Source organism: Nuphar pumila, chromosome 2 (genome assembly GCF_984573655.1).
Source record: "Nuphar pumila chromosome 2, dmNupPumi1.hap1.1, whole genome shotgun sequence".
In the NCBI taxonomy this organism is placed as follows: domain Eukaryota; kingdom Viridiplantae; phylum Streptophyta; class Magnoliopsida; order Nymphaeales; family Nymphaeaceae; genus Nuphar; species Nuphar pumila.
The window spans coordinates 123,074,432-123,097,146 of record NC_143250.1 but is presented as its reverse complement, the minus strand read 5'-3'; the positions used below and the strand labels follow the sequence as shown (position 1 = coordinate 123,097,146).

At 43.6% G+C, this 22,715-nt stretch overlaps 1 protein-coding gene across 2 annotated transcripts; it reads right to left on the bottom strand.

The window, feature by feature from the left end:
• Positions 1 to 151: 151 nt before the first annotated feature.
• LOC149846981 (THO complex subunit 4C-like) lies at positions 152 to 22,449 on the bottom strand. 2 transcript variants are annotated; one of them, XM_089996720.1, is made up of 6 exons: positions 22,090 to 22,449; positions 21,494 to 21,631; positions 21,329 to 21,397; positions 9,444 to 9,634; positions 1,148 to 1,201; positions 152 to 579 (listed from the first exon to the last, which is right to left on the bottom strand). In XM_089996720.1, exons 1-6 carry the CDS (start codon positions 22,312 to 22,314, stop codon positions 393 to 395), a joined length of 864 nt encoding a protein of 287 aa, XP_089852846.1. In that variant the 5' UTR covers positions 22,315 to 22,449; the 3' UTR covers positions 152 to 392. The 2 variants fall into 2 exon arrangements, with proteins under 2 accessions (XP_089852846.1, XP_089852847.1); XM_089996721.1 differs by having other exon boundaries at positions 21,494 to 21,628.
• Between the last annotated feature and the right edge of the window lie 266 nt (positions 22,450 to 22,715).

Below are 22,715 nucleotides of genomic sequence, written 5' to 3'. Positions count from 1 at the left end.
CAACAGGTGGAGGAAACTGAATTTCCCTCTTGTCAAACGCTGGCCATGGTCACCCTCATCATCATAAGAAAAACTGATGACAATGATGCAGACGATGAGGATATCACCCAATGATGATCGATGCAGAACAGATTAAAAGAAAGAAATAAGATAACGAAAAAAGGGCACTACTAGGCTGCCTCTAAAGCAACTAACTATGGAAAACACCAATACAAGAGGTTCATATCACCATGTTAATCACACCAAATGAGCAAGATGAAGGTTGCTGAAGCATAGGGAGCAAAACTAGCAATGCACACCACCGAATTAACTAATCAAGTTCTTCTGTTATTCTTTACAAGCAGCCAAACAAGCCATGCCATTCCACACCTGGGTTAAGGGCACTCAGCTGCTTAAGAGGTTTGCATGGCTTCAGCATGATACTCGTCCAATTCTTTGTTCAATTCATCTGCAGACTTCTCCTGTGGTTGCCTCCTTCCACGCCCTCGGGCACTTCCACGGGCACTGCCACGGCCTCGACCCCGGCTCCAGCCACCACGTCCCTGCCCACGACCACGACGGAAGCCTCCACGGTTCCCACTGGTAGGGAATAGAAATAACATACAATCACACAGTTATGTGGTATTCAAGGAAAAGACATGCCAGGATGAGGCGTACCACTTGGACTGAGTGGAACCAAACACGAACGACCTCATTCAAGCTAAGAAATCTAATTTTAGGTGATTTTGCACATACTTGCCTTGAAATGTGGGAATATATTTATATTCGAGTAGAAAATTCAGACTTCCCAACTTATCTCATCTGGATAAGTGGATGCACGTAAACTCAATAGGGTGTGCAGTGCGCACAGATGTGCACGGACATTCCAAAGAAATTGGCAATAAATATGGAATGGAGCACTTACCATGTTCCCAAAGACAATTAGAGAAAAAGGCATTTCACTTGATAAAAGATACGGAGGCAACTTATCAAGTCACAATGTTCAATAAGTGCCAGTTCAGGATTATGTGTTTCCAAGCATTAACATACCAATTTGTGAACTTGAAAACCATGCCTAGACGCTTGTAAAATCATGGACTTCAAATGAAAAGCTTCAATCAATTAGCAAAATTAGAAAACATAAATAAACCCAATGTTGCATACTTACCCAACGCCATGATTCAGGGAATTCACAACACCAACAGTTCGACCTGGCTCAGGCCTACAAAAAAATTTTGGTCAGGACACGTCCAACTTGAGCAGAAACCAATTATAAGAGGGAAACTCAGAGTGAAATACATAACCAACTGACAAAATATTACTGAAAAACTTATGTGAAGTTTACATATCATGACAGTACGACTTTATACTTCAGTAAAAAAATATGAGGGAAAATATTAATGAACTACTATATATATGATTATCACATAGTTTTTTAACAAATAAGGCAATTAAACACCATCTCAATCTCCAGAATTATTAATGCAAGCTTACACATTACTAGCCGTGGAGAAGTCCAAAAGAAAAAAAAGGTCAAGCCTTTAATATCACCTGTCTTCCATGTCATGATCAGAAAAAGAACGAGAAATGAAGGCATGCGAGAATACTGCAAAAAAGAAAAGAGGTTCTAGACGTCACAAACCAAGTGTTGGAATGTGGCAAATGCAGTGTTGAGCACCACTAAGTGAAAAATGAATCAGGTATAATAACAAGCAGTATGCGTTGGGCTATCAATGACATGCAATGGTAGCATGACATGCGATAAACAATGGTATTGTCGTCGGTACGACGGTGTGTGGCAGCACATACGTGCAACAATGTTCGGTGAAGTGTTGGGCCAACGTACTAGAAGATGTATGCTTTTGGAGATTTGATTAAGTACCTCTCTATTCGGATAAGATATCTCACACATAGCATTTGGTTCGCACGGGGGTGCATGTAGGTTAGGGCTAACTCTCCCAAGGATCACATTAGGTGTTCCCAACTGCATATGGTGATGCGGGGCTAGGTGAGTGAATGCCTAGGCATCGGTGAGTGATTTAGGTAGTGTTGCGGAAACAACCTTCTCTCAAATGTTGAGATACCTACAAGTCTTTTGATTGACGCTTTTAGGAGATCGCGTTGTGGCCTTGGGAAAGCGGCGTTGTTGTTGAATTTGGGTTGTTGGTTTGGAGGGGTGTAAGTGTTGCCTTCTCGAAACTCGGGCGATGATCGCTTCCATACATTCATTTAAGAGTATTGTGGCTTGTGTATAGGGAAGATCTCCAGGGCCACGGCTTGGGCTAGGTCGTTGCGCATGAGGTGGTGCATGAGGCCGAACATCTACTTAGGCAGTTGTACGTGGGTGGTGCACAGTGTCTATCGTTTCAACAATCGCAAAAAAGAGTTTGTGCAAGGCTTAGGCCGTTAAACTGGCCAGGGTTGTCTAGCTTTGCATGGGCTCGTAGAAAATTTTTGCTTGTGACAACTGGTATCAAAACAGAACGATTCATGGTAACAGTGTTCGTTTGGATGAGTTCCAAGCACCAAAACCACCAAGGAGAATGGTTTGTCATGTGTACGTATGTATGTAGCTGAAGTGTAGTGAACCGAGCGTAGAAGCGAGTTGTTGACAAGGAGGTATGAGACATTTTGTCGATGGTAAGTAGATGTGTCCGGTTGTTGCTCAGTTGGCTAAGGGACATGAGTAAATCAGTGTGTGCCGAAGTTGGCACCACGACGTTGTGCTACGAGGAGCACGTGTGTGATTGATTCCTACCAATTTGTGTGTCAGCTCACAGGTGGAGCGTGGCGTTGCTTTGTGCACAATGCGGAGATTGCACCATTAGTTATTCGGCTTGAAGGTTTTGCACCATTGAGTGAGGGAGACTCAATGATACTTGTATCTTCTCTCTCAAGTGTTCGAGTTGGATGATAGAAGTGTAAAAGCATAAGTATCTACGAATAGGCCTGATGAATTTGTGGGTTTGCGAAGAATCTACTTTTCGAGCAAGATGCTCTTTGTGTTGGTTTGTTGTGTTTCAGCAATTCCTCCTTGGATTGTGTGAGTGGTAAGAAGTCGTCCTTGTCGGCTCGTCAGTTTGGTTCCTATGAAAACGCATTTGCTAGCTCTAGAAGAGAGTTGCAGTGTGCCGGCTCCAGGAGAGAGTTGAAACTTGGAGATATCGAGGATCATGTTGGGCAAGAAGTGCCTTTGGATAGCCCTTAGGTTTAGGGCATGAGCATGACAAAGGGTCGCAAGGAAAAGCAGTGGATCGTTGTCAAAGTGGCTTGAGGTGTGTCGTGGTATAGGACGCATCGTGTTGAAAGTTGTGACGATGGCAGGTTGAAGCTAGAGAAGGATGGTCGTGCACGAGCGGAGCATACGTGCGAAGACGGCTTCAGTGTAAAGTTGAATCTTTTGGAGTGAAGTGTTACGAGTTTAGAATGATGAGGTAAAGTGAAACAAAAAACGAGGGAAAAGGAAAACTAACAATTTGAAGAGAAGGCCATGTTCTTACGTGCACCAACTTCGACGAGGACATCGAAGGGTTGGGTGGGGAGAGTGTCACAGAACAAGCTTGTCGGAATGTGGTAAGAGCATTGTTGAGCACCAATGAGTGAAAAATGCATCGAGTGCAGTAACGAGCAGTATGCGTTGGGCTATCAGTGACATGCAGTGGTAGTATGCCACATGATGGACAATGGTATCATCGTTGGTACGATGGTGTGTGACGGCACAAACGTGAAGCATTGTTTGGTAAAGTGTTGGGCCAACGAACTAGAAGATGTATGCCTTTGGAGATTTGGTTAAGTACCTATCTACTCGAATAAGATATCCCACACTTAACGTTTGGTTCGCAAGGGGTGTGTATCGGTTAGGGCCAATTTTTTCAAGGATTACATTTGGTGTTTCCAACTGCATATGGTGACATGAGGCTAGGCGAGTGAATGCCTAGGCATCGGTGTGTGATTTGGGTAGTGTTCCTCACTATGACGTATAGCTATCAACTGGCCACAAGGCTAGAGGTCGAAAACGACTGTCCCCCATCAGTTGAGATACTTGCAGGTCTTCTGAGTGACGCTTTCAGGAGATCGCATTGTAACCTTGGGGTTGTGGCATTGCAGCCCCTCCTCGAAACTCAGACGATGCTCACTTACGTACATTCATTGAAGAGTATTGTGGCATGCGTATAGGAAAGATGGGCGGAGCCGTGGCTTGGGCTAGGTCGTTGTGCATGAGGTGGTGTTTGATACCAAACATCCGCTTAGGCAATGATCATTTCAACAATTGCAGAAAAGAGTTTGTGTGAGACCTAGGTCGTTAGGCTGGCCAAACTAGGTTGCCTCGCGCTGCACAAGCTTGCAGAAAATTTTTGCCCATGACACTAGAGGACACCTTAGTTGTCAAAGGCGCTAGGCAGAGCCTAAGCGGTGAGCCCCTAAAAAGATTTAGGTGAGGCTTACGAGGAGGGTATATATATAATTTTGAACGATTTTAAGTTAACACTATGTGTATGTGTGTACATTTATGTATTTATATACATAATATAGATATAACTGGACTTGGTTAGGGTTAACTGAATCTACTTTTGGACAAAAATGGACCTCAGTGTGGTTGACTTCACCTGAGACAAAGGAAGCCGTCTAAGTATCGTACCCACATGGGTGTGGGTGTGGGTGTGGGTGCGACGCGGGTGCAGTGCCCTGTTAGAAGAGTCCGTGTGACATAGATCTCAGCTAGGCCGCCTAGCCTAGGCTCCACTTTTGACAACTAAGCGGAGGGGTGAAAGGAAGAAGAAAAAAAAGGTGAAAAAGAAAACAAAAGAAGAGAAAGAATAAAAAAATAAAGTTTTGGGGGCAGAAAGAAGAAGAAAAAGAAAAAAAAAGATAAAAAATTTTAAAAAACATGACAACTATGTCTCTACGACTTAAGCATGGACAACCTAAGTAGCTTAGGTGAAAAAATAGGGCCCTACCGCCTAGACCCATAAGCCTAGGCGGTAGCCCTACGCCTAGCCAGCCTAGGTGCAGCTTTTGACAACTAAGGACATTGGATTATAGTACTTGAAATAAACAGTGGCCCTAATGACAAGCTCATATAATTGAAATAAGGTGTCTCATGTCATACCAAAGGTGTTTGTGTCGTGCCCAATGTTGTCGGACTAGGAAGCAGAAGCGAGAAACGATGCATTTTAAAATGTGTAGGAAGCAGGAAGCAAGAAATAAAAAAAATAATATAAGAATTGAATGGGAATCAAAATGGAACACAAATAAAAACTAAAATACAAGTGACTTCTTAAATTTCATGATTTTTTAGCGTAAGAATTAAATTTTTAACAAAATCTAAAAATGATGATTGCCAATTTAGAGAAAGCACATGGAAGTGAGTGAGAAGCATGAGAGAAAACATATAAAAAACATGAAAAGTAGTGAGAAAACATATAAGAAGAATATATGAAGCGTGGGAGAATCGAGATTCCCATCAAGTTCTGAAAGCGAGGAATATCACGCTACCGAAGAGAGTTTCTGGGAAGCGGGCTTCCGACTTATCTAAGAAGTTTCTGGTAACTCTTGTCGTGCCCCATAACAGTAAACTAAGTCATTAAATGTATTAACATGGACGGAGGCAATGTGCACATGGTACCCATATCAGTATAGCTTAGAGTTGTCAGTCGGGGAAGCAGGAGTGGGAAGCAAGATACTTCCAAAATTTTAAGAAGCGGGAAGCACGAGACGACTTAGAAGTGAACCAGGAATTGTCTCGGAAGCGACCTAGGAAGTGAACCGGAAGCGAAAAAAGAGAAAAATGTAAGAAAAATAAAAAAATAAGGGGAAGCGAGTTTCCCTTAAATTGGGAAGTATGCTTCCCAATTTTTTTCGCTTCTCTGCACGTTTCGGAAGCACCACGTTTCGCGCTTCCGAAATGCGCTTCCCCATATGCTATGGCACTTCCAGTAACCCTGAAATAGCTGGTAAGAGAATTTTTCAGAAAAAGGACAATGAAAAAAACGGAACCATGACCGCCTGACTAGTTTCATATATTTGATAACTACCATGTCACATGGATACTCCGTTTTGGTCCCCATATCATGTCCCCGTATGTACTAGTCATATTGAAAACTTCATAAAATGTGCATATCCATGTGACATAGGATAACAGAAAGCTAAACTTAACTTGCTTGATCCACATGACATTCTCTCTCTCTCTCTCTCTCTCTCTCTCTCTCTCTCTCTCTCTCTCTCTCTCTCTCTCTCTCTCTCTCCAATGGAGTATCTTTTGGATGAGCAATTTCTCCATCTGTTATTTTTTTTCTTGTGCATTGTGTGTGCACATCGCACAGACAAGAGTGAAAACCCCATGGTTGGAGTTTTCTTACCTTTTTGTTATTGTTGTGTACAATGCACAACTGCAAATAAAACCTCCCAATATTTTTTCAGGGGGTCTTACCGCCTTTTTTTTTCAAATTGTGTGTAATGGGAACACTGCACAGCAAAAGAAACCCCCATGTTGTGGGAACCTTTGATAAATTGAGCCTTGTTTTCTTTTGTGATTGTATTTTCAACGAACACACACATCTCCTCTGCCTTGGGATATAATCATGCTGCACAGGCCCTTCATTGCAACCAAACACCACAGAATTGGTTGTGTAATGTATCCCCCCCCCCCCCGCATTAGCCTTGCTCAGCCCAGCCAGAAAGTGGACAACATCGACAGACGCAAAGGAGTTGATTGGCACACCCTATCATTAGTATCAAATTGAGGACTATGATGGACCGAGTGACAAGGAAAGAGTTGCAGATAGTGCTTCAAACACTACACCAGCAAACTTAACATACTAGAATTGGTCATGCAAGGTTGTCTTTGCATGCAGCCTCGCTTGCCCCAACCAAAAAGGTATTAAATGTGTGCGTAATTTAAATAAAGCAAGCGTACACAAAACTGAGTACGTAAATAAATCATACATATATATGTACATATGTAAAATTATATATACGTATATTTATTTGATATAATAGAAAATACATATATCAAGACCGTATAAATATGATCATCGTGTGTATTTTCCCTACCATGGAGTGCATGCAATTCTTTGAGTGAATCCGAGTGCAGGTGATGGCTCACTTATGCTTCGGTATTTGTGCTGGAGGTACAAGAATGTGTGGATGTGTGTGTTTGTAGCCCTCAAGTGGGGCTTGCAAAACGGGGCGGCAAACTGCAGCAAGAGGCGATGGTTAGCATAAGAACCGACATTACGGTACTTGGCTTGGAACGAGCCATAGTCCGGTGAAAGTGATGGAGAAACTGGCGATAAAGCATTTTTCCAACGGAGGTGGTGACTACGGCGACATTAGGGTCAAACCTAAACTGAGCTCGACAGGACTGAGCTAGGCTTGGTTGGGTTGAGCCAAGCTGAGCTCAGTTTTGGCTAAAAATCGAGCGGTCAGGATTTGAACTGAGCTGGGCTAGGTTGAGCTTAACCTAGACCAGTTCGGTTAAGCCGAACCGAGCGGCCAAAGGAGGGGTGGGCCGCTGGTTCTGCCGGAACAAACAGGAGGTCGGCTGGCCTCTGCCCCCTCCTTCCTGACAGAACACACAGCGTAGGGGGGGAGCGGCCTGGGGCTTAACCGAGTTGGGCTTGGTTTAACCAAACCTAGTTTGGTTATGCAGGACCAAACTGCAAAAGGGGAGAGGTTGGTTGGCCTCTGGCCAGCCACCAAATCAGAGGAAAATAGAGGGAGGATGGTGGTGGCCTCATTTCTGAGAGAAGGGGGGAGCAGCAGCGCCGCTGCTGTTGCCGGTGGCTCGCTGGAAGGAAGCAGAGGGAAGAAGAAGAGAGGCGGGGGAAGAAGGACCTCACCTGTGTGTGTGTGTGTGGGGGGGGGGGGGGGGGGGGCTCGGGTTTGCCTCAAATGAGGGATACCGAGGAAGAGGAGGCGGTCGGTAGTGGTTCTCGTGAGAGGCAGCACCGGCGGGCTGGGGCTCGCCGAAAGCAGTGGAGGTGGTAGTGTTGTGTGTGCACAGTAGAGGGAGTGAAAGGGCAAGAGTGAGAGGTGGTGAGTGAAGATATTCGTACGGGGGGTTATAGGTTTGAAATGCCGGTGGGGGTCCGAGTAAAAGGGGGGTGAATGGGTATTGAGTGTGGTTGGATCCAACCCAATTCATGGTAGAGAGAGAGAGAGGGAGAGAGTATTATGGGTTGGAACCCTAAGATCCAACACATACAGTTGGTATGGGTCTTTTTAGTTGGGTTGGATCTGAATTTAAATGAGATCCACCTTGGGTCTTATTTGGATCTTTGAACCAAATATGAGTACGTATCCATATTCTTAATATATATATATATATTGATTTCTAAGTTAATGTGGATTGGGTCCATCTAATGGATCCAATCCAATTACAAGATCCTTATTAAGGAACCACAACTAGCTATAAATATATATATATATATTGTATATTTATATTTTAGTATGTTTAAAATTGGTCCGACCATGTGGATCCAATTCTAGACTCAATGTGTTTAACAATTTGGATCTCTTATGGATCCAACTTGTTTTGGGATTTGATCCACCTAATGAATCCAAATCTCAGTCTTATGCTTTGAATAACCTGGATCCCTTTCTAGATCCAAATTCGAAGTTTCTTTTTAACTTAGACCGGGCCCAATCAAATGGATCCAAATCCTGATAATATTGGTTTATGAATTTGGATCTCTCTGGATCCAAACTCAATTAAACTATAAGATCCAAATGGATCCTATGTGTTTAAGTCGAACAGTTTGAACTGGATTTCATGGGGTCGATCCTCATGGATCCCCCATCGAGACCCAAATCCAAATACGTTTTAAAAACTAGTAAATTCTAAATAAATGTTAAATAACTTGATAAAATCCAAAATATCCTAGATAATTAATTAATTATTCCGAAAATTACCGGGATAATCCCTTATTATTTCTCAAAAATCCAGAAAATTCATGGACTTTACAGATAATGCACTAGAAATTTATTAGAAAAGGTGCAGTAGATATAGGAGGATTTATGGAAGCTACCTTTTCAGTTTTCACGCTATCTAATGTTCATTTATTACATATATTGATATATATTATATTTGATGTCATCATTTGCACGGCATTACAAATTATGATCATATCATGCTTCAATCTACAGCACTCTGGTCACCAGAAAAGATACAATTTTTTCATCTTAAGCTCAGAAACTGTTTACTTGGTTATTTGGTAGGTAACAATCTCCTCCAGACAATGAACATACAGATCAGTGCATCTAAATATTTATATTTCAGGATGAAAATTCAGCTAAGTTTAAAATATCATGATCTTATATCTTTATAAAGAAAATGCAGGTGCCCCCCCCCCATATAATCTATCAACAATCAGCAGCAGGAGGATATACGACTATCACCATACATTGGCATAAGAAAATATTGACTACAATAAACAAGAGTGGGTGAGAGAATCTTTGATTACCGCATGACAACAGTCCTCTGTCCCCTTCCATTAGGTCCACCACTGACTTCGACACGAGCTGAAACAGGAGCACCTGTGTCTGTACCAATCAGTTCTATCTTCATTGGTTTCCCGTCCAAAGAAACATTATTGTACCGCCTCATGGCTGCTATGGCATCGCTTCTCTTTGTATATACTACTTCTGCTGTGCCCTGTCAATCAGGGACAGGCATATCAAATTTATGTAAAAGATAAATAAAAAACTTCTAGATTGAACAAAAAATCTGGGGTTAGAAGCACTCGTATAGACATTAAGAGCAGGATTTGAATGGAAATGATGATGAAGGAAAAAAGAGTGCCAAGTTTAGACATGCAATCATATCTAAAAATAGCATGTGCAAAAATTTATTGCTTTCTTGCAATTCCAAAACATAGAAGTCGAATTCAAATGTGCAATACATGTGTCAGTCTAGAAGGAGAAAGGTTCTCTTCATCACTGAGGGTATGTTTGATGGCTTGTCCAGGGTTGGACGAAATGAACAAAAAGAACAGAACAGAACATTGGTTATGTTCGTTCCGTAACAACTGTTCCAAGTCCAACGTTTGTTTGGACCATACTCAAATGCTATGTTCCAAATGTCCAACTTGGACAGTGAACGTGAATCGAGCTCGAAATCAGCTACTCCGATTCAGAAGCAGCAGATCTCAAGCTCGATTGACACTGGTTTATGGGATTCCCTTCGATTCTTCCTCTTCGTCGAGCAATCCTTCCTCTTCGATGGCGGGGATTCCTCGCCAGAGCTTGCCCCCTCTTGTCGGCCCTGCCGCTGTGGTCGATCTTGGTGGAGCCCAACTTGAGGGAGCCGGAGACCCTGCTGGCGGAGGACTCACGGGAGTGGCGACCGACGGAGGAGTAGGAGTGGGAGTGGGGAGGGGAGCCCATCGGGCTGAGCACCGGCGTCAAGTGCAGCGACGTCTTCTCGCCATCGTGGGAGTCGCGGGAGGGGCTTTGCACGTAGTACACGGGCCATCGAGGCGACGATGGGGAGAGGCTCGTCACCTCCGAGTGGAGGTGGATCGGAAGAGAGAGAGAGAGAGTCAGTGCCCCTCTGCCTTGCTCAATCGATGGAGAGAAGCATCGACGAGCGTGGCACGCCTGTCGATGCATTTTTTTATGTTCTTTCAGTTCTTGTTCTATTTGTAACGGGGAGAGGGGTGGAGCAAAAATTACACGTCAAAATGAACGTGGCGAATGCGTGGAACGCTGTCCACCGCGTCCATCGTTTGTTGAAAATCGTTGTTCCCAACGTGATTTTCATCTGAATCACGCTGGAAGCAGCGCATCAAACGTACCCTGAAGGAACATATCGAGAATTAGAGTCACATAGAGAATACAAATAATAAATTGACAAAACTAACGCCAAACTAACAAAGTGGCATGCACAAAAAATATTGATAGTCGTCCCATAATAACTCAATGTTGTGAAAGAGAAACCAACAGTTTAGCAAACTTACTAAAATTCTTTAATTCAATATTGAGAATAAGGAATTCAACAATTTGGAATATTTATCTATTTGTTTATAATAGAAAATAAATATCAAAGGCACTACAAACAATGGCACTAGGATAACTAGGAGTCTAGGAGTCATCCTCTCTGAAGGAACAAATTCCTTTCCTACAAAGTGAACCACCATGTTGCAACCACCACCTAGTTCCCTTCCTCAAACAAGGGATTAAAATCATATTACAAGCTTTTAGCCTCTACCTCTTGATTATACCAATTCAACCACATCAACCAAGGAAGATTCTTAAAGAACGGAACATAGAAAAATAGGAATTCATCATTCCTTCCACGCATACTCAACAAGAAGACAACCTGTGCACGAAGAAGGAGCAGTGAGATTGCATCCCATAGAGCATAACCAATTAAAAAGGGCAAGATCTAGGACTGGGCCACACATTTTTTTTATAAGAGCTCATTGGAAAGACCTATGTCACAGGGATTCGGCTAGCAGGGTGCCGCACCCGCGTTGACGCGACTCGACGCGGGTGCGGGTGCGGCACCGGGTGTGGTCAACCCGACCCTGGGTGTGTTGACCTTCCGGCAAGGAGCAGAGGGAAGAGCGCAACAAGGGCCATCGGCTCTTGCCGACCTTCCGGCGCACCACGAGAGAGGGAGGGAACGACAGGGGACTGCCGACCCTCCGGCGACAGAGAGAGAGAGAGAGAGAGAGAGAGAGAGGGCCAGGGGAGGCATGAGCCGCCGACCTCCTACCGACACCCTGATCAGAAACAGAGGAGAGAGGGATGGCACGACAGAGGTTGTCGGCCCTCTGCCGGTTCTCCGGCGACCCAGCCGAAAAGGAAAATTGCAAGGAGAGGCTTTTTACCTGCGAGGTCACGACGATGACAGCGGCAACGACGATCAGGAGGAAGAAGAGGGGATGGCGCTGAGCTCGCAGACGCACGTAGGGGCTGGTGGTGTTCGGGAGTATACCGGTTCTCCGACGAGTCGAGGGTGACGAGGCAGAGGGAGAGTGATTGAGAGAGAGATGAGGAGGGCAATCGGGAGGGGAGATGAGGCAGAGGAGGGAGGCGCAGGCGGTGAGGGTCCCCCCCCCCTCTGTGATTATTTTAAGGCTTGGGGGACGCCCGATTCAGGAAACCCCAAAGGGGTTTCCTTTCTCAGAAGAAGGGGAGGCTGCGGGGGTTTGAAATATGCGAGGGTTTTAACCCTCGCATTCGCATGCTAATAACCCTAATGGGTTACAGGTCCGGACCGGATCCAGATCCGACCCGGGTCCGAAAGGATTTTTTTACGTCGGATTTTACAATAGAAGCTGAGGTTTCTGGATTTGTTCGATTGTTCCTTTTTCTCAACTCTCCCTGAAAATACAGGCATGCTAGGCTGCTTGCCAAAGATCGACATGAGGGGGTTATCAGCAACACTGCTTGTATCGGTAACGAATCTGGTGGACCTTACTGTCATTGGCAATGCAGATACTGCAGAGTTATGGAAGGATTATCAGGGTGACATGAGAAACTTTTACTTGGATAAGCGTGAAGACAAAGTGCACTTGCGCTGGCTTGACTCAAAATATTGTTCTTAAATAATAAAATGGAAATTCACAACAATTTTAATTCCTTTTTTTGTTTCTTTTTGTTGTTATGTGGCATTCTCAAATTTGGCTTTGACTCTTCTGGTTTATTCATATCTTAATGACTCACAATTTAAGAATACTGACTAGCTTAAAGGGCCTGACTTGACTCACCTGTAACTTGGCTTGACTCGTGCCTAGCTCGAAGCTGACAAGAGTCAGGCAGGGCTTTAGATGGGCCTGAGTCTAGTTCGGACCAGACCGGGTGGGCTCAATGTCTACTCCTAGATCCTGTTCAATCTTGAATATAAACGCTACGTTTCATGGATACTTCAACTTACACTTGTGTCATGTCCTCATCTGTCTCATTTGCTCCCGAAAGATTCTTGCTGAATAAATTTCTCCAACTCTCCAACTGTTGATGTCGAGTTTTTTTATATAAATAATATCATATTTGCATATATATATATATATATTATTTGTTTTTGCCGCACCCCACACCCCCGCACCCAAGGTTTTTGAAAGTGTCGCACCCCCGCACCCGCACCCATGTGACTTAGAGAAAGACCCTTTTAAAGTGCATCGATACTGCATCGTACGATATGTATCGTACGATACAGGTAAATAGAGTTGTATCGTATGATACACCCGATATGAGTATGATACATACTCGTATTGTGATCCTATCGAGAACCTCAATAGTAACAATATATGATACTTACAACACTGCCTATACCTGTACCCAGGTGACATAGGGTTGCATCTACCCACCGGTTGCCCTTGCATCCATCTGGTGGAAAGGTCATCGGAAATGGACACTCATTGTGAGCACTGTTGGAAATCAGGCTGTCTAAACCCAAAATCCCTTAACATTTAAACCCGCAATTCATCTATTACCCTAAACTAGTGGTTGCCCATGGGAAATTTATCGAAAGCCTTTATATACTTGCCAGAAATTAAGTCAGAATCCTTTCAATTGATGAACAATAACTCACTGTAATTTTGCTGCAAGGTTGACCCAATTACTCAAGGTTTGACTTCAATTTTCCTGCATACAGATTGCTCTTTCAATGATTTATTTTTTCCATTGCTTTAGTGGTGTGTTGTAGAAGATGTTGCTCATCAGTTAAGTAAAACAGTTGTAGAAGCTGTTTTTCATCGTTATAGTGTCTCATCTAATCAGAGATTTGGGATGTTCTTTTTTTTCAATTCAGTACCTTTGTATCACAACTTACAATGAGTGTTGCCTCATCAGTCATTTATGTAGAAGCCAATTCTTCCTATCAATAATACGTTATGTCACACGAACTTTTCTAATAGGGCACTGCACCCACCTCGCACTCGCACCCAGGCGGGTGCGACACTTGAACACAACTTTTGTGTTAGGTGAAGTCAACCACACTAAGGTATATTTTTATCCAAAAGTATATTCAATTAACCCTAATCAAGTTCATTTTTATCTATATTATATATATAAATACATAAATGCACACAAATACACAGTGTTAACTTAAAACTGTTAAAAATTATATATATATATTCTATCCGTACCCCCGAACCCAAGTTTTTTTAAAGTGCCAGATCACCGCATCCGCACTCCTACCCACACCCACACCTATGTAACATAGATAATATGATATATTTTTCTTAAAAAAACAGAGATCAACATGGAGGGCATTATGCGTGTTAGTGAAGCTGAGAGAGAGAGAGATGCCAGAAAGTGTGATTTTTGGCAAGTATATGCAGAGTGAACCTTGATGAGACTTGTTATGGGTGGAATTGTTAGGTTTAGGCGACATAATGGTAGGATTAAATGTTAAGGGTTCTCTTAAGCAGAAAAGAAAAGAAAAAGTTGGCAAGGGATTTTTTATTTTGGGTTTGGATGGCCTGATTTCCAGTCGGCACTCACACGAAATATAAACTTCTGGTGGCTTTTTCGGCAGGTAGATACAAGGTTGGGCAACTAGTTATTAGACGCAGGGACAAAAAAAGGTGTTTATAGTTTTTAAAAAAGGGTAGATGGGTCATTGAATAGAAAAATTAAATAATAGTTTAGAAATGACCAAAAGCCCAATGCAAAAATTCAATCATCGTTGTTGATAATAGAAAGTGGCTAAAGAAGTTCTTTGTGCCAAACTTTGATGTCATAGATCTCTGTGGGGAAAACATAACAATGAACATTCCATCTTTTCTTTGGCCTTTGCCAACCAGGTTGGTCCCCCTATCTCTTTGGCCTTGCACTATGTCACATAGGTGCGGGTACGGGTGCCACACCCACACCCGTGATAAGGCCTGGGTTTTAGGACCTTAAAAACGCTTGCTGCAATGGCTGCAGAAGCTGTTGGCTGGACTGCACGCGAGAGGTTTGTTGTGGAGGGTCGGAGACACAGGGAATGAAGAGGTGGTGAGGCGGGTGTGTGCTGCTGTGTCAGCACCAAGTGTGTGTCCTTACGATGCGCGGGCAGCCTGGCTTGAGAGAAGGCAGTTGGGGTTGGCTCACCTAGTGAGGGAGAGTAGAAGCACCTGCAGTCTGCTCTAACCGATCAACAAACTCAGGGGGGCGAGAACCACGTGGCCTCCTGCCGACTTGGAGAGAACCACGCTCCAAGAAGCTCAGCGCGGAGATGAACCTCTCCCAAGAGGTTGCACACCAAATGGGGAAGAAGAATAGAAGGGGGAGAAGAAGGGACCCTCAATGGGGGACTTCAAATATTTTTCATTTCATTCATCATTGATAACCTCCCTCTCGTCCCTTACAATGGCTTATATAGCCTATTACAAAAAGAGTGTCATGCGTAAATACAAAATGAGCAACTGGTTGCTCAGTCAAACTGGACCTTGCTGGGCCTATACAGAACCCTGCACAAGGGCGCATAGGCCTGGGCGCCTATTGCCAAAGCTGGGCCTCTGCAAGGCGCCTGCCGCAGGGGCGTGTCCTTCCATTTCCGTCCGGGCAGCTACACAAGCCGGCTTCTCCAGTTTGGTGGACCTGTGCAGTGTGCAGACTACGTGCTCGGGTATACGGGCCTGCCGCCCGTTGCTTGCATGTTGCACGACAGGTCGTATAAACTCCACTACTCTTCCGCTCCACCTTGTCCTCAAGGTGTTGCACTGCTTTGCTTTACAAGACGTTGGTCTCACACGGTTGAGTGCAACACGTGCGATGAGGTGTGCGCAACATGAGGAGTTGCTGGGGAGGCATATTGCGCATGCACGGTTCTAGGGCGGGTACAACTGTGCACGGTGTCGGAGCCTTGCTGCTATGCCATGGCTCCTGCTCTGGTGCGGTGATGAGTGAGCATATGTGGGCAAGGGCGTGCGACTGCGTGCGAAGGTGGGTGCTCGAAGCACCGGCGTGCATAGCATGGATGCACGCAAAAGCTTGTGCACAACAGTGAGGCGCACATGCAGGGAAGACAGCCGCAGGAGGTGCCTGCGGGTGTGCAACGCACGGGACGCGTTGCACAGGCATGTGAAGCACCTTCTTGTAGAGGCATGGATGCAGGCGGAGGCTCGTGCACGGTAGCGAGGCGCACATGCTTAAGACAGTCGTAGGAGGTGCCTGCGCGGGACGTGCTGCACAGGCATGCAGTGATGGGCGCATGCATTCATGGAGCAGCAGGAGCACGTCAGGAGTGCGCATTCGACGCAGTGCGCGGGCAGTCGCTTGGTCTGAGGCGAGGTGTGCCGGCTGCATGCATTATGCTGGAGCACTCTGTGTCTACGTTGGGCTGGCAGTTTTGGCAGGGGGGGGGGGGGGGAGGGCGGTGGTTGGCCTCTCGCCCACAGCCCCTGGCTATACAAGGCATGTGCAGTGCAGTGCAACTACAGCAATCCATGCTCCAAGACTCGGGTAGGGATATGCTTGAGTCTATTCCCTTCGCCCCTCACCAGCCCCAATCACCCGGCTAACCACCCGGATGAAATGGGAAGCGGTTTACTCCGCCCCGGGGTTCGATGGTTGTTCCCTTCCTGAGACCGGTTGTGCGCTCCTGCCACTCCGTGCAGGGGCTCCCTGGTGCATGCGATGCCTATTTCGGCCCTGCGTGTTGTCGCCATCCGGAAGGAAGTGGCCTTCCTGGCCCTCGTTGTGTTGCTTGAGCCGAGCTATTGGGCCATGATAGCAGCTCGCAGTGGTAGGGCTCCATGACCCCTTCTTGCTACCCCTTGCCAGGGTTGCAGTTGCTCCTCCTGCTGGGCCTGCCAGTGCCATCGTGATAAGTAGAGCCGGTAGCTGGCTGGCTACGAGTGCGGCTGCCAGATGCACACTCTGCACATGTGCCAGGCCAGTGTTGCTACCTTTTCAGCCATTAGCATGCTCGCCGTCCTGTTGGCCGAAGAACGAGGCTAGGTCAGCTTGCTCAAGCACCGCCTCTTTCTGCTCCAGCAACTCAATGAAGTCACCCCTTAGCGCACCCACTCTGCCTCGTAGGCTGCCACCGCCTTCATCATTTCGTAGAGGCTTTCAGTGAGCATTGGAAGTAGCCACCTTGCTCTCCAAACGGTTACCCTGATCAGCTTCCATTCCACCTTCTCAAGGGCCCTGCGGAGATCTCGGAGGCACACACCCTCGTAGGGGTCGGCTGTGCCGGCTAACTGCTCATCCATTCTTAGGTGAAGCAGCTGAAGGCAGTCATGGATGACTGTCATTGGTTAAGTTGTTTTTCAGTTTTCAGGTATCCAACACTATTGGACATGTTGGACACTCCATGTGTGGCGTACAAAGGCACTAATAAACACTTTAAAAATAAGAAGTAATTGTCATCAAAGATGTTTTCTTGTCTCTCATTTCTTTTCCAAACAAATTGAAGAACATAATGGATCGAACCAAGGTTGTCAGACTAGGAAGCAGGAAATGACATGGGAAGTGAAAGCGAGAAGCGAGGCATTTTAAAATTTATAGGAAGTGAGAAGTGATTGAAAGTGAAATATAATAGAAAAGGAAGCAATATGAGAACTGAATAGAAATTGAACATGAAGCAAATAGAAAGTAAAATAAAATTGAATTATTCTTATATTTCATGATTTTTCAGAATGTTAAAATCTAACAATGATGATTACCAATTTAGACAAAGCATATGGGAAGTGAGTGGAAAGCGTGAGAGGAAGCATACGGAAAACATGAAAAGAAACGTGAGAAAAACATATAGGAACCATGGACGATGCGTGTGGGAAGCATAGAAGAAGTGTGGGGGAATCAAGATTCCCATAAAGTTTCGGAAGCGAAGAGTATCGTGCTTATGAAGTGAGTTTCTGGGAAGTGTGCTTCCTAGCTACCTAAGAAGCTTCTGGTAACTCTGGATCAAACTCATCATTGGCTGCTATAAAACATATTGGCCTTGTGTTGCATAAGCAACATTCTAATCAGGCAGAGATTCGCAAGCAGCCTCATTTTGTCGTTTTAACTGTTGAATAGTGATTTCTCCTTTTCTTTTTATCGTGACTTTGGTGAGTACAGACATTCAAAAAAAATCGGTATCGATTAATCATGTTCAGTTTGGATCGTGGTTCCACGACAATTTGTGTGATTCATAGCTGACAGCTACATTGCTATCCTTTGAGTATAATAAGGACCATGACCTTCCTTTCTTACATTATATGCAGTGTCAGCGCATGGTAGGAATGAAGCAACTTGTCTGACAGCCATTTATCCTGGCATTGCTCGAGATGGGTGCAATATCCATCTCGAGAAATGTTGAGATGGTGGACAGCAGAAGTGTGTGTGGGCTTTTAGATCCTAGTTCTTGTACCACTTTATAATTCTGATTTCCGATCTAGAAATTGTGGGTTAAACACTAAGTTCAAATCTCAAATCAAAATCCGATCCAAGCTTGAAAGATCCCTCATAATGGTGCTAATGACAACAGTAACAATGCTAGCAGCAACAATAACAAGTTGATTTCAGCTTGGTTGATAGATATGAAGATCGCCCAGTTGGAATAAATCAGACACATGATCTATATAATAGATTATTGATATGAACTTGATCTAAGCATAGACAACCCTTATAATGGTGTTGATGTCGGCCAAATCACTAGTTATAATGATGCCCAATTTGAATGAGATCACACCTATGGTATATGACAGCTCAACCTCTATTTGAATAGAAAAGATGGACAAATGAGGGAAAAGAAGGCAAACTAAGGAATCTTGAGAGAGAGAGAGAGCAAGAAAAAGAAGATAAGAACTTACAACCATGAGTATTGTTTTAGCTCACTACAGGTCCTCACAGAAGGTCTTGGGAGGGTCATCATCTTGACCAGTCTCAGCCGCTCCAATACCATGTGACTTTAGGAGAGAGAATAAAGTGTTAGAAATAGAATGGAGAAGGTGAAGATATTATAGGACAGCAGCAATAGAAGAAAAAAGGGGTTAATGACCGCTCTCCTTCGGATATTAAACTTGTTCACATAATATGATTTTGGGTTTAGGTAAAATACCAAAAAGTGTCCCTCGTGTAACAAGTTTGCCATTATATAACAATTGTATGTTTACAACTTTATCTTTGATGTCAAGACTAACACATGTATCCAAATAATATCTTTGTTTTTGCAAGGCAAAACATAATAAGCAATAGCACCCATATCTTATAGTTTTTGCACAATCTGCAATTTCATTATTAGATCCACTAGTCGTAGTGCAGCAAGAGTCCACTGGAACCAAAATTTAGATGATTATTCAGCAAAAACTCCTATCAATAGCATCACCAATTACTCTAACCAATGCAAGGTTCCTATTGGAAGCTCAATTGGAATTTGGCCTAGAAAAACTAAATGCACCAGCCAATCCAATATTGAGAAACCATCTACCCACATTGATTGAGGTTTTAAGCTTTGATAAGACAGCATTTTCCACAAACCAAAACAAGGATAGAAGATACATATGGCATATACAGCCTATCCTCTCAACAAAGAAAAACAAAGCAAGACCTTCAGAAACACAAAGTAAACGCTTGGTTGCACAGCATAAACATGAACAGTAAATATACCACTGTCACTGATATAGCCGATATTTTGAAAATATCACGATATTTTCGGTATTTCAAGGTCAACTGATATTTCCCCTAGAGAATACTGGTATTTTCAAAATATCAACAGAATAAAAAATATCATGATATTATCACAATATATTCCCGATATATTCTCGAGGTACTCAAAAACATATTTTTATATATTTATATCTTTTTTGTTTCTTTTATATTTTAAAATCTTTTTTAGTTTCTTTATATTTTCGTAAGAAAAACACTACAAAACTAACTATTCTTTTCTTTCTTATTATTCACTATATTAATTTCAATTTCTTATGTTTCTGAGATTATACTGAAAATTTCTCTAGAAAAAACACTTTTTGAAAATATCTCCCAAAAAAAAAAACTCGCCAAGAAATTACCTTGAATGATATAGGTGATTATGAAATATATGGCAATTCCAGCAACTCCCCTAAGACGACAATACTTCTGACCTTGGGCCTTGTATACATCAAACAAGAACATGATCTCCTCGACATGTCTTCCACGATGGCCTTTCTAGACCACATATCAATATATATCCATATATATATATATATAACAGAAATATTTGAATGGCATGTTCTCAGTCCTAGCAGCTGAATAGCTTGAAATCAAATCTAATGAGATGTCAATATTATGCAAAATTGAAAAAAAAATGTAACTGAACTTGCAATTGGCATTGCCCATTACAAGAAGGAACCTTGTTTCTAGCCTTCATCCTTCCTATTCTAAAGCTTAGCACTTGTCCTCCATTTATGTCCTCCATTTAATCATTCTTCTAATCTTCCCAAAAGTGATATCAATACCACAAGAACTATGAAATAGGTGAACAATGATCTCAGTAGTTATGACCATGATTATGTAGAAATCATGCTTCAAATGACATAATTCAATCATGAACCAGTTCATTTATTACTAGTATTCATTTCAAGATATTACTGCAAATCACATTCACCAAGAAATGTCCCGAAATTTGGTCTTGGACTGTTTGAGATTGTTCCTTTTGATTGTCATCAAAGATGTTTTCTTGTCTCTCATTTCTTTTCCAAACAAATTGAAGAGCATAATGGATCAAACTCATCCTTGGCTGCTATAAAACATATTTTGAATAAGCAACGTTCTAATGAGGAGGCAGAGATGAAGATCAAGCAACCTCATTTTGCTGTTTCCTTCACCACACGGCTGTGCTCACTAGGAAGAAGATCTTCATGGCCACCAAAGACATTCATTACAACCTGGGCTATATGCATCAACTATCAAGTATCAACCCTACCCCAGTCCACATGTAGGCATACAAGTGCCAAAATTCGAGGGAAAGGGGAAATCCGTGTTGCACAAAAAAATCTGCAGGTTGGGCTTTCCCAGATATTTAAACAAAGCCATCAAAATAATCAATAACAATTAAAAGGCTTTCAACTTGTTAGGAAGACTCAAACATAGGAGCTTCAATTCACTGCAACAAATGGTGTGAGCATAAAATGTTGCAAGAAAAATCATAATGATCCCACAATAACAAAACAGAAAAGGAACAAGAAAAATATGCATGTTGATGTATGCATCAATCAAGAAATAAGCAGAACAAAAAAATATGCATGTTGAGGTATGCAACAATCAAGAAACCAAAACAATGTCAACTGACTCATGACATATTGGAAAATCTAAAATAAAAATCGCTAGCTGACGAGAAACAAGGTTGTAAAACCCTGGTTGAAAGCATTTGACAGAGTTTGTCAAACATCAGCAAAACAGATTCAGTAAGAAAAAACATCTAAGAATACAAATAAGGTTGAGACAGTACACTCGAGCGGCCATTGCGATCATAATGAACTGCAAAATGCCTGATGCCCCCAATCTCCGAAAACAGCTCCTGAAAAAGCAATTCCAGAATGGTGTTGAATAGTGGGAGGTAAATATAAGAACCGGCTGTCAACATATCGTGCTATCTTTCTCCAAATGTGCCCACCTTAATATCCTCATTGGTCACCCCGTAATCAAGGTTCGAGATGTACAATTTGCCCCCCATATCAATGCCAGCAGCTAGCAAGCTATCTTGAAACAAATCATGCTGCCATACCATATCCTTGGCTCTGCTGAATGACTGCTGATGGTCGAACGCATGGAACGGGAAGAGCAATACCCACATCGGTAGAATAAGAATGTCAGCACAACAACCACGTAACACTAACAACCCCGGGCTCCTCAAAAGTCAATGATAGAGATGATGATGATGAAAAAAAATATTCCATAAACTCAAAGAAACTCCTATAACACACAAGAAGCAGTAGTAGTAGTACTAGTAGAAGCCTCTAGAATCGAAATCTTTGCATCAAGAAGATGCACTAATCAAACCTTCACGGTTTAGAAAAAGAAAAAGGCCATCAATCGGTTCCTCCCCATTAAGCGATCGAGGGATAGCCATAATACCGACAACTGCCGTCTGCGATGCCCCATTTTCAGGCGTTCTCCCATGACCGGAACATCTCGAGTTGAACCGACTTGGGATCGGCAGTAAATTTTTTCAAAGAAAAAGGGTCTAATTCTTATGGAGATTTAGCTTGCCTTGGCTATCGAATACGAAGAAGGCCGAACATTCACCCGGAGCGGCCCCTGCCGCAAAGCGGACCGGCCGGCACCCCTTGCACGGCCAACAGCTCCTCCTCGGCCGCCAATCCCACCACCACCGACGCCAATAACTCCACCACCACGGCCTCGGCCCCTGGGAGCGCCATTCCTCCTGTTGCTTTTGATAATGTCTTCCAACGTCATGTCCAGAGACTTCACCATCGAAAGGAAGAATATACCGAAACAGCAAAAACCCTAATAGACCGGAAAACCCAGCAGTAGCCTCGAACCAGCAGAGAGACGGATGAATGCAAGGAGACGACGGAAGAAACTTGGAGGCGCCGCAGAAACGATAGGGGCTCGGATGGAAGAAAGCTAGGGTTTGGCAAAAACGAGGGGCGGAAGGGGGAGATCAAAGATCGCAGGGAGAGGAGATTCTATCATTCTAGGGCTCAAATTAGGAGGGGAGACGAACAGAAAGAGGCCGTGTGTGGGAGTGGGAAATTTTATAGGGCAGTGTGTAAGTTTGCGCGTCCTCTCTCTCATCAAGGCAACAATACTGAAAATGCCGAACAGGTCCCTAATATCCAAACGGACCCACCTCGGACCTCCTTGTTCCTTAG

What these genes read in the sequence shown, in the direction of transcription:
- LOC149846981 (XM_089996720.1), bottom strand. Translation starts at nt 22,314, where the DNA reads ATGGTGAAGTCTCTGGACATGACGTTGGAAGACATTATCAAAAGCAAC. An exon ending in CTTCGTATTCGATAGCCAAG is followed by an intron (nt 21,632 to 22,089) that starts GCAAGCTAAATC and finishes TTCGACCATCAG; the next exon opens with CAGTCATTCAGCAGAGCCAA. An exon ending in TGACCAATGAGGATATTAAG is followed by an intron (nt 21,398 to 21,493) that starts GTGGGCACATTT and finishes TTGCTTTTTCAG; the next exon opens with GAGCTGTTTTCGGAGATTGG.